The 17667-nt window shown below is 38.4% G+C and overlaps 1 protein-coding gene across 2 annotated transcripts; it reads right to left on the bottom strand.

Moving 5' to 3' along the window:
• Positions 1 to 2464: 2464 nt before the first annotated feature.
• Positions 2465 to 11222, bottom strand: LOC107047858 (high mobility group protein DSP1). Of its 2 annotated transcripts, none has more exons than XM_015270724.1 (5): positions 9230 to 11222; positions 6963 to 7181; positions 4462 to 4628; positions 4171 to 4345; positions 2465 to 2963 (listed from the first exon to the last, which is right to left on the bottom strand). In XM_015270724.1, exons 1-5 carry the CDS (start codon positions 9944 to 9946, stop codon positions 2841 to 2843), a joined length of 1401 nt encoding a protein of 466 aa, XP_015126210.1. In that variant the 5' UTR covers positions 9947 to 11222; the 3' UTR covers positions 2465 to 2840. The 2 variants fall into 2 exon arrangements, with proteins under 2 accessions (XP_015126210.1, XP_015126211.1); XM_015270725.1 differs by lacking the exon at positions 2465 to 2963 and adding an exon at positions 3336 to 3517.
• Between the last annotated feature and the right edge of the window lie 6445 nt (positions 11223 to 17667).

The raw sequence follows: 17667 nt of genomic DNA, 5'->3' as shown, positions 1-17667 counted from the left end.
CATTATCATGTATTTGAGGAGATGTTCGTGAAACTTTGTAAAGTCCTTTGCGAAACAACAGAGAGGATTCATTGCGATCAGGGAAATTGGTGTACAATTTTGAAAAAAATATAGTTCTGTGTGGTTGATTTGTTATTAATCACTTCATTTTATATTAATCAATGAAGAAAGTATTTCCCAACAAATAAAAGGTAATAAACACGTCCAGTGCATTCATCTTCACATTTGATTTCTCTTTAATTCGTAAAACAAATGTTTTTTTTTCGAAAAGTTTATTTAATCCCTAAGAGATATACAAAACAAACATTTCCTTTGCAACTATTATAATTCCCTAGAGTAACGCAGGAAATTTGTCATGAGTTTTCATTTTTTACTTCATTTATTTCTTCATTCGTTTAATTATTTCTTTATTTCAAATATTGAACGTCGGTTTGATTGGACATCACATGATGTTCATTTTGCATTATTAAAATTTAATCACTCATTACTTAAATTCCATCGAGTGGATGCCCGCGGTACAAATGAAACTCTCACACGTGTCCGAATCCTCATTCTCTTCCGTAATTTCTTTTTTTTCGATATCCAGCTATCCTCTAAAATTATGCACATCTGCAAATCAGTATTAAAATATTACAATTTCATATTTTACAGTTGATTTTATCCCATTTATTAATTTTTTTTGTTATCTCTCTTTCACTAGCTCTCATTTTTATGGAGAAAAAAAGGGAGGAAATAAAGAGGAAATTCCTCGCTTTATTCCTCTGAATGCCCTGGAGAAATGGGCTTTCACTCGTTATCACGCATGGCTTCAGAGGAATCGAGGAAAAAATGATTAAATAAAGTGTGAAAGCAGAAGGGGGAGATCGAAGAGCGATTCAGCAATGTCTGGACATGTTCCCAAATAATCCTCACACGGTTTTATTTTCCCATCAGCTGCCTGTCGAGTCGAGATTACAATCGTGAATTGCAGCAGATGTCTCTTGCACCTCTTCCACAAGAATAAAATTATCATAATTTTGGTTTTCATTCAAATTTTCCTTGAAAGTCTTCAAATACTTCAGTTTTTCTGACGGTTTTATTCAAACTTGGAAGAGATCTGTACATAACTAGAAATCTAGGAATGTCAACATTACAAGAAACGACAATAATTTATTACAATACAGCTGTACACCCAGGCAAAATGACTCTTGGCAGCATTTTTGTATATTTCTTTTGTTATATAAGAATTTGTTACTCGTGTTTAAATTAACTCTCATTACTTATCAACTTCATCGCACTTCTTCCACGTTGAATTAATTCATCTAAATTACCTCAGATTGCTGTTGTTTTAACTGTAGTTGTACTCTTTATTGTAATTGCGAGAACGGAGGATGAAAAATGACGAGATTGAAAGGCTCGTTTTTATTAGTTTCAAATGATGTTTTTCTCCTTCTTATTTATCTCATTGAAAAGTAAATACACTTGTACACTTACAGAAACACTCATTCGCATGACAAAAGGATTCCGAAGGAGTTTTCAACACTCGTGCGAAATAAAAGAGCTCTTTTCAATGATTAAGTAACACGAGAAGTCAACAACTCACGCTAAACTCATTGTTTATTACTCCATCATCACAAATTTGTTTCTAAAAAAAAAAATCATCAATTCTTTACTATTTTAAACGATCCATCAAAGGAAAGTAAGCGCAATTTAACAACTAAATACTTTGTTCCTCTATCAAATTAGGGATTTGAAAATTGTATTCACTCGAAGAACGCACACACCTCTCAGTTCCCACTCATTTTCGCAAAATGTGAGACAGAAAAAAATTGCTAAAAAATTAACGATACAAAATGATTGAGGAAAATGAAACTAAACTGGTTTTTTCTCTCTAGAAAATATTTTTTTTCTTTGAAATTTGAAAAAAGAGAACGACGACCCTGGGACATCTCCTTTCGTTACTTCTCCTCATTGGGCTCTTTATTTTAATTATTTTCGCCTATGTCTCTTGGACTTTCACAAAGTGTCATTCCTGCCAGATTGGTTTCATCTCACATTAGAGTTTTTGCATTTTCCTATTCAATTACTCTTTCCATGGTGGTTTTTTGTTGCTTTCAATCTTACTATCAATTATGTTAAAATACAAATTTCACTCATACCATTAAATCTCTCTCACTCACAGTTGTTTCGTATTTTTTTACCTCTTTTACAACATAATAGCTTCACTCACTCTCGCATACAATGTTTCTGTTCTGTTACTTTTTATTACTATTACTTTTTTTTACTTTTTGTATTTTTCTTCAACTCTTTAAAATAATAATTATTAAACGCTGCGATGGGGGGGGGGGAGGGGAGGAGGAGGGAGGATAATGGAGAAAATTAAGAGAATGAGAAGTATGTGAAAAATAATGGAGAAAAAAAAAACAAAATTCGTAATTCGAGAGAATGAGGAGCAACGAACAATAATTATTTTTTGGTTAGTCAAATTGTTGCATTGCCTAAGCCAAGTCGTAAGTACACTCACTCTAAGGTAAATGGTATGTACAGTAGGTGAGTCATCGCATTATTTCCTTCAATAATGTTCGAAAAAGTTTCCTAATTGTACTTAAAAAATAGAAAATAAGAAAAAAGTCCAAAATCGAAGGGAAAATGGTGGGTTAAAGGTATCTCATACGTCTTCACACTATTTTTTGTAATATATTTTCGCTCACACGTTCATTCGCCACGCAAAAAAATTTTCATGAATTAATTTTTCATATTCTTTTAAATCTTGTTGGTTTTCATTTCTTTCAGTTTTGCTTTCAAATTATCTCTCGATTTTCTTTTTTTGCATCTTTATTCTTTTATTAGACGTGCTCCCGTTATTCATCATCTTCGTCGGCATCATCTTCTTCGACTTCTTCCTCACTCTCGTTCTTAATCGCGTTTGCAGGCGCTCCCACTCCCGGACCGTCCTTCATTTTCTTTTTGTACGCAGTCATTTCCTTTAATGAAAAGTTTCAGGTTCCACGATTAACGGCCTAGCACATTGGTGTGACACGTTCGACTTGTTTTTCAATGGTTTTTTCATCTATTCTTTATTTTTGATTTCGTAATGCTTTTTGAGATACGATGGAGTCAAGTAATGATGGAACGAAGGAAAAAATGAAAGAAGGCAATGAAAAATTCGCTATTCATTAAAAAAAAAAAGAGAGATTGTTTGAGTTGTCATCTTGTTGGAGACAATAATTTCCTGATCATTCATTACACCCATTTTTATTGCTCATCTTCCACATTTTCCTCCGTTGGATTTTTGTCCTTTTTTCATTTTGAGATTATTATTAATTAATATTAATTATTATAATTAATCATTATCATTAATCTTTAAACTTTTTTTTTCATTTTTCATTTTAATCTTTAATTGTAATTATATATCATGTCTGAAAGGATTCTCCCCCGAGAGAATAGCGGCTACTGCTCAGTGACTTATTAATCGAAATTCTGATCATAAAATTTCTCCCGGTCCTTCCGCCATTTTCTTCTTGTATGCAGTCGATTCCTTTAAAAAAGTTATATTTTCCTCGATTAAAAAAGCGTCGCTGTAAGCGATTCACTTTTTGTGATAAAATGTGTGTTATTCAATTTATTTTGTCATCAATCTTTAATCTTTTAATTGAAGAAATTCAATGACTCTAATCGATACTCTACGTCAATTAATTCATTTGTATTTATGTGGGTTAGATTCAGGAAAAGAAATTTTAAGAAGAGAAATACGAATGAAAAATTCCACTGACAATTCACCAATTCTGAACAATAAAAAAATCACTTGAAAAAATATTTCAAACATCGAAACATCAGTGGAATTTTCCTTCGATATTTTGCGAAAATTAATTCGTCTAAGAAGCGACAGTTCATCGTTTGCACTGATGCCAAAGAAATGCTCTAATGAAGCACATGTAGAAGCACAAAGTACCTGACAGCATCAATCTGTACATGTTTTATCAACATCTCAGAATATTCCCAACTTTTTCAATCTCTTATTACAGTTCTCATTATAAAAAAGAAAGAAAAAAAAAGAACAACAACAACTACCCAAATCTACATATTTTCAAGTTGTTCAAAATTTTGCACATGATTTCAATGAATTAAGTATTCAAAAAAAAGAAAAGAGAGTCAACAAAAAAAGAAGGATAATTCAATGTGAATACGTACCCTTTCATATCGAGCTTTGTCCTTCTCTGCCATAGCTTCATATTTGGATTTGGTTTCTGGATCAGCATCAGACCACTTCTTGCCCAATTCCTTAGCAATATCACCTACTCCGTACTCTGGGTTTAGCATTTTAACCTTGCCACGCTCATCATTACAGAACCAGAAGAAGGCAGACCTAGAGGTGATGATCGAAACCGAATTGAATTGAATGAAAAATCCGAATGAAGAAATTACGTCATTCAATCAATAGAATTGAATCAACAATTTAACTGTCGTTAAATCACCACTTACAATGATCTTTTTGGTGCATTGGGATCCTTGATGTGCTTGCGTTTCTTTCCCCTGCCTTTGACATTCTCACCCTTGGGTGGTGTGTAATTTTGCATTTCTGCGTCGTACCTCTTCTTATCCTTCTCAGCCATCTCGTGGAAACGTTTCTTCTCCTTGTCAGACATGGTCTGAAACGCAATAACGTCCAAAAAATATTACATCAAGGCTATTCAAAGCCCTCGAACTAGCTAAATTCAAACTATTGGAGTAACACATTAAGAATGTTAAAATACACCAGAAGAAGAATTCCTATTGAATTTGCTATTAAAAATTTTATCAGCTCTTCGGCGTTTCTCCGTGTTTTTTTGGAAGGGTAATCATTAGCAGATCATTTTTTATCGTAAAATTCAAAAGATTTTGTTATTTACATACAAATTATTCTACTAAGATATTTTTAAGGGTATTCGTCTGTGAAATTTAAGCCTTGACTGGGCCTTGGGACCCATTGAACAGGAAAAACTTCATTTTTTCCTGTTTTTACCTTCAAAAAGCTCTTTGCGCCGTAGATTTCATACGATTTTATTTTTTTTATGTTCGTTACACTCCAAAGAAGAAAGTTAAGCATCCGTTTTACTTTATTCGCAATAGATCATGAATAAATGAATTTTGGTTTTCATAATTTTTTTGCGTCTCTAGTGTAGAGTAAAATTTATGAAATTCAAAATTAATTTATTCATGATCTATTGCGAATAAAGTAAAATGGATGCTTAACTTTATTCTCTAGAGTGTAACGAACATTTAAAAAAAAGCTTAAATCGTATGAAAACTACGGCGCAAGGAGCATTTTGAAGGTGTAAACAAGAAAAAATGAAATTTTTCGTGGTTATACGGAGCTAAATCGATCGGGTCTGCGATTTTCCCCAGTTATTCCCATATTTCGTCGTATATCACAAACTGTCCAATGGGTCCCAAGGACCAGTGAAGACTTAAATTTCATCGACGTATCCCCTTACATCATGTTTTAAGTACTTTTCATTGCTTGTTTTTTCTCTCCAAAAACATGAAGCAAAAAAGTGGACGATTTTAGCTGAGGCCTTTCTATTGAAAAATCAAAATCTATTAATTGTTTTTAAGAAAAAATTTCTATGGAACATCTCTCTTAAGAAAAATCCGCAGCAAAGCCGTTTTTCAATAGAATTGACGAGAACTGAATGGAATTTCAATAGGAAAGTTTAATAAAAATTCCTGACGAATGTGATGGGTGGCTCCTGTTATATTTTTTGTACGTCGTTTCTTTGACACAATAATGAACAAATTAATGCATAAAAATCCTCAAATCAATGGAACAAAACTATCTTTAGTTCAAAAAACTTGAAATTCCATTGGAACAACTAATTAAACAAATCAATATAGAACAGCAAAAATAAACTGCATCAAATTTCGTAATTTTCCTGTAAACAGAAACGTCACATCCCCATCGAATTTGCATTAAACGCCTTCCAATTTTTTCCCTCTATTTTTTACATTTTTTTTTCGAGGGGCGACGGAAAAAGGGGGGTGAGTAACGCCAGTGGAAAATCAAGATGGAGAGGATTGGTAATGGCTGGTGTGTGGTGGTGGGGCAGAGGGGGACTGAGAGAGGAAATATAGGGGGGAGGGTTGGAAGCCAGGGGAATAGTCGGGGAAGGGGCGGGTAGACTCGTAGGGTTGGTCGATAGATAGAAGCAACGGCTGAGGCGTTTTCTACCCTCCAAAGGGGGAGAAAGGGAAACGAAATATAACCCAGTTCTTCCTTTTTTTCTCCGTCTCTCTTTTCCTAGCGAACATTTTTTTCTTCTAATGTCACCCCCCCCCCCCCCTCTTAAAACTCGTTCAAAGAATGTCGACGGTCTGGCGGCATTTGTGTCGGCGGGGGGAGGGGATAGGAACAGGTGAATTTTCGAGAATGAAAACGAGCTGAGCCAAGGATAAAAGGGAGAGAGGCTAAATTTTGGGATATGAATCAGTTTGTGGGACATAAATTTTGTAGAAAAGGCATTGGAAAATGTTAATGGTTCGATTTTAACTGGCGAATGAAAAAATTGTTAATGTCGTTATCATCAATAGATTCCACAGATTGTTCGTTATTTCGAAATGGTGAAAGAAAAAAAGATTTGATCCATAAAATACCGATAAACAATTTATTTTCACTGTCGGGGCATCGATTTACGACGTAGAAAATTTCCTCCACGGTAGTGAAGTATACGACAGCATCAGGTGGGGTAGGAAGGCCGCCTCTCCCCACCAATTAAGGTCGCCGTAAATATTACGAATAAATTTTCCACGGGATTTAGTGCGATGAAATTGCAAGCCAGACAAGCGTCATACCCCAGCATTAAGTACCACCCCAATTTTTCTCATTTCTCATTAACTTTTTTTCTTCATTTCTCTTAATTTTTAGTATCAAAGAAATCACGGGGGGATAAATGTCATGAGAATGTGAATTCAATGATTGAAAAAATTTAATGATAATTGATCGTTACCTTCCACCTCATGGCGCACTTCCTGGAGAACTCCTGGAAGACAATGTTCTCCTCTGGATGCTTCTTCTTGTGCTCCTGGCGGCACGTCTGTACGAAGAAAGCGTAAGCGGTCATTCGCCCCCTTGGTTTCGTGTCCGTTGCCTTTCCCCTCGGCATTTTGTTAACCTGAGCGTTATTCTGCTGAAGATTATTCTGCTGTGGTAGCTGTTGTATCTGATGCTGAATCGAAAAAAAAGTCAATTGTCAAACAATTCAACTACAGCGCAGGAAGTCGCAGTCGTATTAGACCCAGGAATAGTGTCTTTTAATAGTTTCGAGTCGTTCAAGTTCAGGGATTCACTTGTAAATTCAATCGTCGAAGCTAAAATCGGTGGAACAGCCGCTCTCTCGTGTCGCGTTCATTCGCCCGTTAATTATTTAATTGAAATCCAATTGTTTCATCAAGTTCAAGACTACACGGGGCAATCACTTCCCCATTCGCAACGATTTTTTCTTCATCCCTTCGGACAATTATTTGGGGGTGAGATTTTTCGGATATTTCAGTTTCTCAAAAAGTCGGAGGGTTGACGCGCAGGAATGGACGACCTTGACTCTAGTCTCTCGCACACTGCCGGAGACGCGCACAATAAAAATATCCTACTCACACGTTTCCTCAATCCCACCTCACACCTAAAAACATCTCAATAACGCAGCGAAATATTCTCGGACGTTCACGATTTTTTTAAGTTCAATTTTTTTTCTGCTCATTGAGGTTTGCGCGGGGATAAGTCAGTGTCGATGAACCGGTGTATCACCATCGGTTAATGAGTCATTATCGATTCGAGGATACTGACAAGATTTTTATTCGTTTCATGAACAAAATGGAATTAATTTTTTTATTCGGTTGTAAAATGTTGAATGGAATTTCGCGAGAAATCATTTATTCAGATCAACTCTGAATAATCATTTGCTCTCGGGTAATCACTCACATTCAGGTGATTTATGATGATGAAAATTGTGAAAAAAATTTCCATCAAATTTTTTAAAAGTTTTTGAATCAGATGAATAAAACAAAAATTGCAAAATGTCGTCATTGTTATTGAACGCGAAATGATAATAAAAATCTCATTCCAAAATATAATGAAAGAATAGTAAAATTATACGAGGGGGAAAAGAGAAAGAGAGAAAGAGAGAGAGAGGGAGGAAAAGAGAGAGCGCGCGAGCACGACCCGGCTTTAACCAGAATCAATAGCGGCCGCACACGCCGATGGCGTTGTTGAACAGAGACAGTCTCATGGTAGAATAAAGAGAGACAGAGAGAGGCGAAGTAACGGACTGTAACGTTCAGGAAGAAAGTGCAAAAATACTTATGAATTTTTCTTCGTAAAGCAATGAAATAAAGAGAAAAAAAAGGCAAAAAATATCGGTCAAACAATAATATTTTCACTAGACCCAAGTGGAATTCCAATTTCTTTTACCCTCGAGTTGTTATTCCGTCGTATTTACTCTTATTATCAATTTCCAGACTCGAAATTGGCTCGAGAATTCGTGGCAACACGTGGGAAGAAAATTAAGAAAAAAATAAACCTCCAAGGCGGAAAATTCAGGGACTAATTGTTGCCGATAATTTCACTCCACCGAGCGTTGAAAGGAATGATAATTAAATAACGTTTTACTCGGTTGGATTAAAAATTGAATTGAAGGAGGAAAAAAAAAAGGAGAGAACAAGGAGCCTCCGCGCGCGGGACAGCTCCAGAGTAGAGGGAAGAGGAGGAAATAAAAAAGAAATATATAAGAGAGAAGCGTGGCTGACCCGAGTGAGAGAATAACCGGTATCTGGGGCCCTGTACACCTTGCTTGTGAGGCCCGCAGAAGGAAACACACTAGCCCACGAGACCCGTGTGGAAGAGTCGAGAACAAGCCGAAGAAGCCCACGTAGTTAATTTGAAAAATTTGCATTTGTGACTCGTTCACCGCACGAAACCAAGTCGAGTCATTGGTCTATCAATGGAGCCATCCCAAAGAGTCAAGACGAGGCGTCAAGTTCCAAAAACCACCGGAATTTATCAAATTTCCCCGCAACCTTTGTCCCCGGCCCCTGAGAATGCCCCAGGAATTCAGAGTATGAACAATTACCAAGTGATTGTTCATTCAATATCAAGAATTGCCCAATACTTTTCCCAAATATACAACTCAAATAATTGAGTTGTTCCAACAGTTGAGGTACAAAAATCATGTGAAATAAACAATAATCGTCGCGCCATGTGTTTTCCAAATAAAAAACATACCGCTCCAATTTGATTAGACGTTTGTGTAGCTAAATGTTGTTGTCCCTGCATCTGATGTATATTATTCTGTCCAGCATCCATAACATTGCTGGCATACCACCATTGTACACCAGGTGGTGGATTTTGTTGTTGCTGTGGTGCACTACCATTGCCATTACCACCAGGTGCACCAGCTTGCTGTCCAATTCTGTAATCATAACCACCTCTCATGCATGTACCAACAGGACTTGACGTTGATACTGGACTCGATTGTGCACCAGTTGTCGCTGGATTTTGAAAACTCGATGCCATCTTGTACGAGAATAATTGTTGTGTAGCTGCTGCTGTACTTCTAACGATATCCTGATGATGCTGTGACAACTGTTGTGCCTGTTGCTGTGCCACAGCAGCAGCCTGCTGATTCATCAAGTGTTGATGTAAATTTTGTTGTTGCTGCTGCTGCTGCTGCTGCTGCTGTTGTTGTTGTTGCTGTTGTGCCTGCTGCTGTGCCTGTTGCTGTTGTGCAGCAGCAACAGCGGCCTGTTGTTGTTGTTGTTGTTGCAATTGTTGTTGTGCCTGCTGCTGTGCCTGTTGATTTTGCTGATTAGCTTGTTGCTGCTGTTGTTCAGGATTCATACCAGGCCACCATGCATTGCCACCAGCACCATCCTCACGATTCCCAGGGCTCGGCGTACCCCAGCCACCAGCGGCTGCGGCGACGCGGTGGTGTTCCGACATGTCACGCGCGTCTCCGTCGTACAATCACCCTGGTACAGGGTTATACCCCCACCTCCTCTGATAAATAATAACTAACCCCCCACTTCGCTATTCAACAATGTTTTTACACTCACTTTTACGTGACTCTCATTAATATCTCTTTATTGTATCTTCCCTGAATTTACAGTCATTAATAACACTCGTTCACTCTAGTTCCTCTCGTCTTTTTTTATTTTTTATTAATCAGTAGAAAAATAGGGGGAAAAAATGAGTAAAAATCCAGGTTTTTTCCTCCGCTGGGGATTTTTTAGTGGTTTTTTTTCACCGACTTTTTTTTTTATCTCCACAAATTTTTGGAGTTTTTTGTTACTCCGAGGGGGGAAAGAAACAAAAATGGCCACACTCACCGATGGCTTAAGGCTACCTCCGGCCACACCACTGGACACATCCACACGCGCGCACCCTCACGGGTGTCTTTCTCACTCAGTATGCACGCCCGATTCCACGGAATATACCGGACTCGACGAAAACCGCGTCCTGAGGGTTTTCTTTCGGTTTTTAAAACGATTTTGGTGATGAGGATATCTCAATTGAGTGGCGTTTTAATTGCTTCAACTCGAGGTAAATGGTATTGAGGGAAGAGGGGAGAGTATTGTTGTGCGTTACCACGAGACTATTTGGAGTTTATAAATTTATTAATGAATAAAAATATAACGGAGCACTGATTTTTCAAAGCACCTCACTGTATTTTTTCACCGGTTCAATTCTCTCTCGCAGCTCGCTATTGGAGAGAGAAAATATCGCGGGGAGGGGGAGTGAGGGAGAGAGGTTCCGAGGGTAGAGGAGGGGAAAGGGGGGGAAGAGAGTCCCTCGGTACTTTTGGAATGTTTTATTCCTCTTTTCCTCTGCCAGCTTGATTTTAATTAATTTATTGGATTTTCTTCTACGTCTCCCTCGTTGATTAATCCGTATTACGAAAATCACTCTTCACCAAAGCACAAGGGAAAAACCAAAAAATTATTCTCTCCCGTATTTGTGTATTCTCGTTTACTTTCGAGTTGATGTGCAGAACAGATCCGTTATGAAATATTTAATGCTTGTTTATACGGGGCCTGCGGCGGATGCGGATAAATCGAGTAGTTTTTATTTTTAGTTTTTTTTTTTTAATTTCGGTCTCTCTTTTTAATATTGGTGTAGCAAAAATATTTTAAAAAGGAAGGAAACACACACCGTACGTACGTTACACTTTGGGATGCGGTCTACTCGACGCTACGCTCAACGGCTGCTCGAAGCGCTCGGCTACGTTCGGTGGTAAGGCGGGTGGTGGTGTACGGGGAGGGGGTGGCTCGCCCCTTCTTTTCTTTCTCACTCTGTTTCACCTTCCTGCCGTCGGGCTTCCCCATCTACCCCCACCACACCAATAACAATTCTCTAGCCATTTTATCCCCACCAGTTTCAGCAGCCGTTTCACTTTTACGTGCGCTACCCCGTATGTCGTTACCCTCGAAATATTTATTTTTTGTTTATTTAAAAAATGGAGAAAATTTTTTGACGGGCAGGTGAGGTTTTGGGCGGTGGGGGGGAATTTTTGGGCATTTTTTGGGGACTCGGGGGACGGAGTTTTGACGTAAGAAGCGGGCGCAAAAAGCCCGGGAACGACGCCGTGAGTTGGAAATGAGAGAGAGGGATTGTATTTTTTGCTGCGCGCGCAGGAAATTTTGTCGGTTCTTTCTGTCTCACTTGGGTTTGGGAGGGGAGGGGGGAGGACCAATCGCCAATGCTCGAGTGTTGGGTTGGGATTTTGTGGTGGGGACAGGGGGGAAAAAGAGAGAGATGGAAGTGGGGTGCGGTGTTGCCGGATTGAGCTTTCACCCGGTTGTTCACAAAGGACGGTTCGTTTTAGCGGACCAATGGCGTGGCAGGATTACTGGGAGAGGGGATGGCGGGCTTGTGATGACGGAAAAACGTGGCAACACTGGCGGTGGGGAAGAGAAACGGGGAGAGTGAGGGAGAGGGAAGAGTCGGAGCGTTCCTTCCGCCCCGGCGTTTTCGAGAGACGCCGATGGGAGAGAGAGACGGGGAGAGATGAGAGAGATGCTGAATGAGATTTATTGTGAAGGGTGGGGGGAGGAGGGGCAGAAGGGTTCTCTCTACCCTTGAAACTACCGAGGTCAACTTTTAGGCAGGGATTTTATGGCGAGGGAAGAAGATGGATAGATTTTTTTTTCCAGTTTTTGGACGGATCGGGGTTTTTTCGGAGTTTTGAGGGCGTTTTTCGCGAACATCTCGCACTTCCTTGTTTCGGGGAGAATTCCGGAGTGACTGCTTTACCGACTGGGGATTTTGTACTGGACGCGCAATTTTACGGAGTTTGGGGTGCCACGGCGGTGATTAGGTACTCCGATTTATTATGAATTTATTATTATCGATGGAATGAGAAGATCAAGTGGAACGACCTTCAGTTGGAAATTTTCAAAGTCCCTGGATTTTTTCGGATTAATTGGGTATGATGAAAGCGTGGCCGAACACTTCGCGATGAATAAATTAAACATCCGTTTTAATTAAAATTCAATTCTCGTAAAAGGAAAAAAATATTAATGGGAAATGAGAGAGTATTGATCGTACAGAATCTGTCGAGAAAAAAAATGAGACTTTTTGTGCGGAATTTTTCTACAGGTGAACCCAGGTAAATCGTAAATTAGCTGGAAAAATTTCGTCGAAAAAATGTATTTTGTGGGAAGCGGAGGGGAAAAAAGGTAGAAAAATCGAGTGAGAAATACCGAGTCGAAGGTTTCATAGAACGCCCGACTCTCGCTCCGTCTCTCTCGCGCTGTGCGGTGGAGAGGGGGGAGGGTGAGGGTGAGTGGAACGACTAGAGGGAGGAGTGCGGGGGGCGACTGAGGTTCGAGGTAACGCGGCGAATCGAAGAGTGAGAGGAGAAGAGAACCGGGTCCGGGTCAATAAGACGCGAGTGAGGCAGAGGCAAAGCGCGCATTCCCAGGGCCGACGAGCGGGAACGCGAATTTAGGGGGGAAAGGAAAAAGAGGGAACAACGGAGTAGAGCAATATTCATTAAAAAATAATAAATTTTGTGAGAGACAAAAAGTTATTAATTAGAAATTATTCCTGGGTATTTCGACATGAAAAGAATTATTTCCATTTCACTCATGTTTATTGCATGAAAATAATCCAACTATTTTGTAAAATGTTTTTTTCATTAATTTAAAAATTATTCAAGTGAAATGGAATTTTTGCAGCGAGGAAGAGCCAAAACATCGAATTCACGAATTTTCTCTTTACAAGAGAAAAATTAAATTATAAGTTTCTAAATGCAAACGACGAAAAATTATATTCAATAAAAAAAATATCGAGAAAAAAACAGCGAGCGAGGTCAAAGACCGAGACCGAAAAAATGCGGGCATAAAAAAATCTCAAAAATGAAAAAAAAAATGATCCCCAATCTGATAAAATTTTCCTGAAAAAAAACCTTAATTAGATTGTCGTTCTATTCCTCTTACTACGAACAAAAAAGGGTAGAAAAGATTTTGAAAAAAAACCTCCGAGGCACGTAGAGAGCGAGAGGGTGGGAGGGGAGATGTGGGTGGGGGAGAAATCGAGAGGAGAAAAATTTGGAAAAATTGCTGGCGTGACGGGGCGGCTACGGGGAGAGAGAGAGAGAAAGAAAATCAAAGAGGGGAGGACAAGGAGGTGTTTTAACTGAGGAGTGGGGTTTGAGGTTTTGCCCGTTGCCAAGAGACGCTGGGCCCGATCTCGTACGAGGCCGTACGATCAGAGCCGAGTGCACTCGATCCTCGGCGAGTCACGTTCGAGCGAGAAAACGAGAGGATGTTCGCCGAGCACAACCACCGACGTTTTCATACCCCCTCCTCCCCTTTTTCGTCCTACGACATCACCCCTTTCGTGTTTTTTACACATTTTTTTTGCACCATGTGGCGTAACAGTCGGTTAAAAATTGTCCCAGAATAACGGATGAATTTTCTGCCGGAAGTGAAGTCGAACATTCTCATTCAACTCGGATGAAACCTTTAATAAGGATTAGAGAGTTTTTTTTCCAAAGCTTTCTCGAATGATTCAATTTTTCAGAGCAATTAATCATTGATGAAACATTTCTGTACGATATTTCAGTTTGGAAAAGTCGACTGCTCATTTCTAAGTCGAAAAAAGGTGGCATGAAAATACAGGGGGCACCATACGGCGTGGAATAATGTAATTTATAACCCCGGGGTGGGCTAAAGAAAAGGGTCGTTGCCACGCTGCAATTTATGTCTGCTGTGTGCAGCCGGCTTTTGCGCGATATTGAGTTTGCACCACCCTCCTATACCCCCTCGTCGCCCCCCCTCTCACGACCGTCGAGCTCGAGCATCCCTCGGTATTTTCCGAGGTGAATTTTGTCGATTTAAAAAGTAAAGATTAAGGATATGAATTCGATTGACCCGTCTGTCCAACGTAAAGTCTGATGAAAACTTTTCTTCAATCAACTTTTCAATTAAGAAAATTGAGTATTTTTAATAATTATGAAAATTAAGAGGATGAATTTCAGTTGCGAAGTGGTAAAACGGTACAAGTCAATTTTGACTATTGGCCCGTTTTCAATGAATATCTCGGAATCTAAGGAAGATAGCAAAGATTTTGTTATAACCTTTTTTGTAGAGCCGATTGAGAGCTACAACAAATGTAATTGCGAAAATTTCGCTATCTCTCTTAGATTCGGATATATTTTTCAAAAACACAACTGGGAGATAAGTCGACTTAAATCGTTTTACCACTTTGCTACTGACTTGTTCCGGTGGAATGCTCAAAAATGATTTCATGTTTGTTGAAAATAGAATTAGATCGAATACTAGGAAGGTTTGGGAATAAAAAAAAGGCGGCTGAAGAACTGACCTGGCGATTCGATGTGCCCTCGAGCCGAGGGGGGAGAAGTAGATAAGAGGGCTGTCCGCCGTTACCGACTGTAATTACGCTCGAGATGGCCCCTCCCCCCCCCATTCTTCTCGCTCGTCGGTTTATTCGTATTTCTCCTTTTATTGTATCCCCATTACTATACCTGGAACCTGACCGAAATACAGGACCTTCGGTTGCTTGGGATTTCAAACAAAAAATATAAACCTCGGTGTAACTGTGAAAAATTAACGGGTTGGCAGGGGAGAGAAAAGCGGATAATTTTTTATTTAGGCCCGAGTTTCGGCCGCGTGGGTTATTGCATTGACAGGTGCTCCGAAATTTTATTGTTTAGTTTCGGTTCAAAATTGCAAGTTTCATTGATGATTAGGGACTGATAATTTGTGTTGATATTTAATGATAATGAAAAAAGTTTGGAGGTGAATTAGAGTTTTGTAAAATCCACGTAGGGATTTTTTCATTTAATTTCAACAAATAAGCATTTTAATTTGAACGCTGATTGTTAAAGTCGATCAGTAATCGGTTGTCTAATTCGAATACTTTTTAAAATTCAACAAACAGTTGACAGTTCACTTTTTTGACAACTAGCTGTCGAGTATTGTCGAATAGTTTTTAAAATTCAACGATAAGCTTCCTATATATCGTGAAACAGTCATTGAAAATACATTAATAATTTTCTAATCATGACAATAAGCCTATAAAAATAATTTTAAAAATTGATCATAAAATAGAGCTTTGTAAAATCCACGCATCGATTTTTTCACTGTTAAAGTTGATCAGTAGCCGGTTGTCAAATTCGAATGATGTTTGAAATTCAGCAAATGGTTGACAATTCACTTTTTTGAAAACGAGCTGTCGAATTCTGTCGACTCGTGTTCAAAATTCAACGATAAGTTTTCTATATATCGTTAAACAATTGTCGTCATCGAAAACCCATTCATAATTCTCTCATCATGGCAATTGTCTTACAAAAATAATGAAAAAAATTGACCATAAAATAGAGCTTTGTAAAATCCACGTGCCGATTTTTTCATTTAATTTCAACAACTAATCATTAAAATTGGTACGCTGACTGTTAAAGTTTATCAGTAGCCGGTCGTCAAATTCGAATGATTTTTAAAATTCAGCAAATAGTTGACAATGCACTTTTTTGACAACTAGCTGTCGAATGCTGTCGACCGGCTTTCAAAATTCAACGATAAGTTTTCCATATGTCGTTAAACAATTGTCATCATCGAAAACCCATTCGTAATTCTCTTATCATGGCAATTCGTCTACACAATAATAAAATTTTAAAAAAATTTCACGTGAGATAGAGCTGACTGTTAAAATTGATCAGTAACCGGTTGTCAAATTCGAATACTTTTCAAAATTCAATAAACGATTTACAATTCACTTTTTTGACAACTAGCTGTCGAATTCTGTCGACTAGTTTTCCAAATCACCGATAAATTTTCTATATGTTGTTAAGCAATTGTCGTCATCGGAAACCCATTCAAATTCTCTAATCGCGGAAACGAGCCTACAAAAATCCAAATGGCTCTTAAAACTGCCCTAGAAAAATATGGAAACCGTACTGTTACGGACATAAACTGCACAACGAGGAATTAACCGGAGTATTAATTCGACTGACGTAATCCACAAGTTAGATCATTCCTGTTGTACTTCTTCAATCTGAGTCTGATAAAATTGGGAGTTTGCATTTTTTTTCATCAGAAAAAAGCGTGGACCGAGGAAATGAACTAGAAAATATTGGAGAATTTTTTCATTCAGAGCAATGAAGGGAAATGAATAAGTTATACAGCGAAATATTAGGCGTAGTACGCTGAATGCTCTAAAATTTTCGAAAATCTTTCGATAGTTTTTTGCATATTGCATGTCGCATGTGCTTGTCCCGATCGTTAATTTCAGGAAAAATTGAGAACAAATTCTACAATTTTACAGTATAAGGAGCATTCGGCTGAATTATTCCCTCACCTTAAAAAACAAAAACAAATGTTTTTGTACAAAAAACTGCGTCAGGGAAAAGTTTTGTCTGATTCTTACAAAATAGTGGAAATTTTTGAAAAATACAAAAAAAAAAGAAGAAAAAAAAGACAAGCAAGAAATGTCGAATGAATGGCCATAGGACACAATCAGATGTCTGTGAGAAAAACATTTCTAAATCGAATACGGATTGGAAAAAAATTCTCTATGAAATAAAAAATCAGTAGAAGCAGGACGGCTACCCGAGTGGCAATTCAAATCAGGATAGATGAAGAGACTGAACAGTAAAAACTGACTTTGATCAGTTTCGGATCGGAAATGCAACGCTTGTTTGGATTCATGCCTGGTCAAAATTCTAGGATTAGATCTTTCTGTACAGTACGAAACCGATACGGATCTAGTCAAGATTTGACTGATCAGAATAGGATCACAATTCACTCCGCCACATTGGATCCAGATACTCCACTGAGAATCTCATCAGATTCTGATCCGAAAGTCTAATGAATAAATTCTGACCAGTATTGGACCTAAAACTGATCTAGACCAAGCTAACTGAGTGAAATTTCCACTGGGGTGTCGCGTATCTCGATCTGAATTTCGACCGATAGAAATGCAGCAGTCGAAATTTTTGGGGTTAACCCCCAACATTTAAAGACATTTATACCAGAAGCCATATTCATTTCAGTAACGAAGTGGTAAAAGGAGATAAATCAATTGTGACTACTGACCAATTTTCAATCAATATCTGGGAATCTAGGGGAGATAGCAAAATTTTTGCTATAACCTTTTTTGTGGAGCCGATTGAGCGCTACAACAAATGCAATTACGAAAAT

Source organism: Diachasma alloeum, unplaced genomic scaffold (genome assembly GCF_001412515.2).
Source record: "Diachasma alloeum isolate Michigan unplaced genomic scaffold, Dall2.0 Dall_scaffold_78908, whole genome shotgun sequence".
Classification (NCBI taxonomy): domain Eukaryota; kingdom Metazoa; phylum Arthropoda; class Insecta; order Hymenoptera; family Braconidae; genus Diachasma; species Diachasma alloeum.
This window is presented reverse-complemented; position numbering and strand designations above follow the sequence as displayed.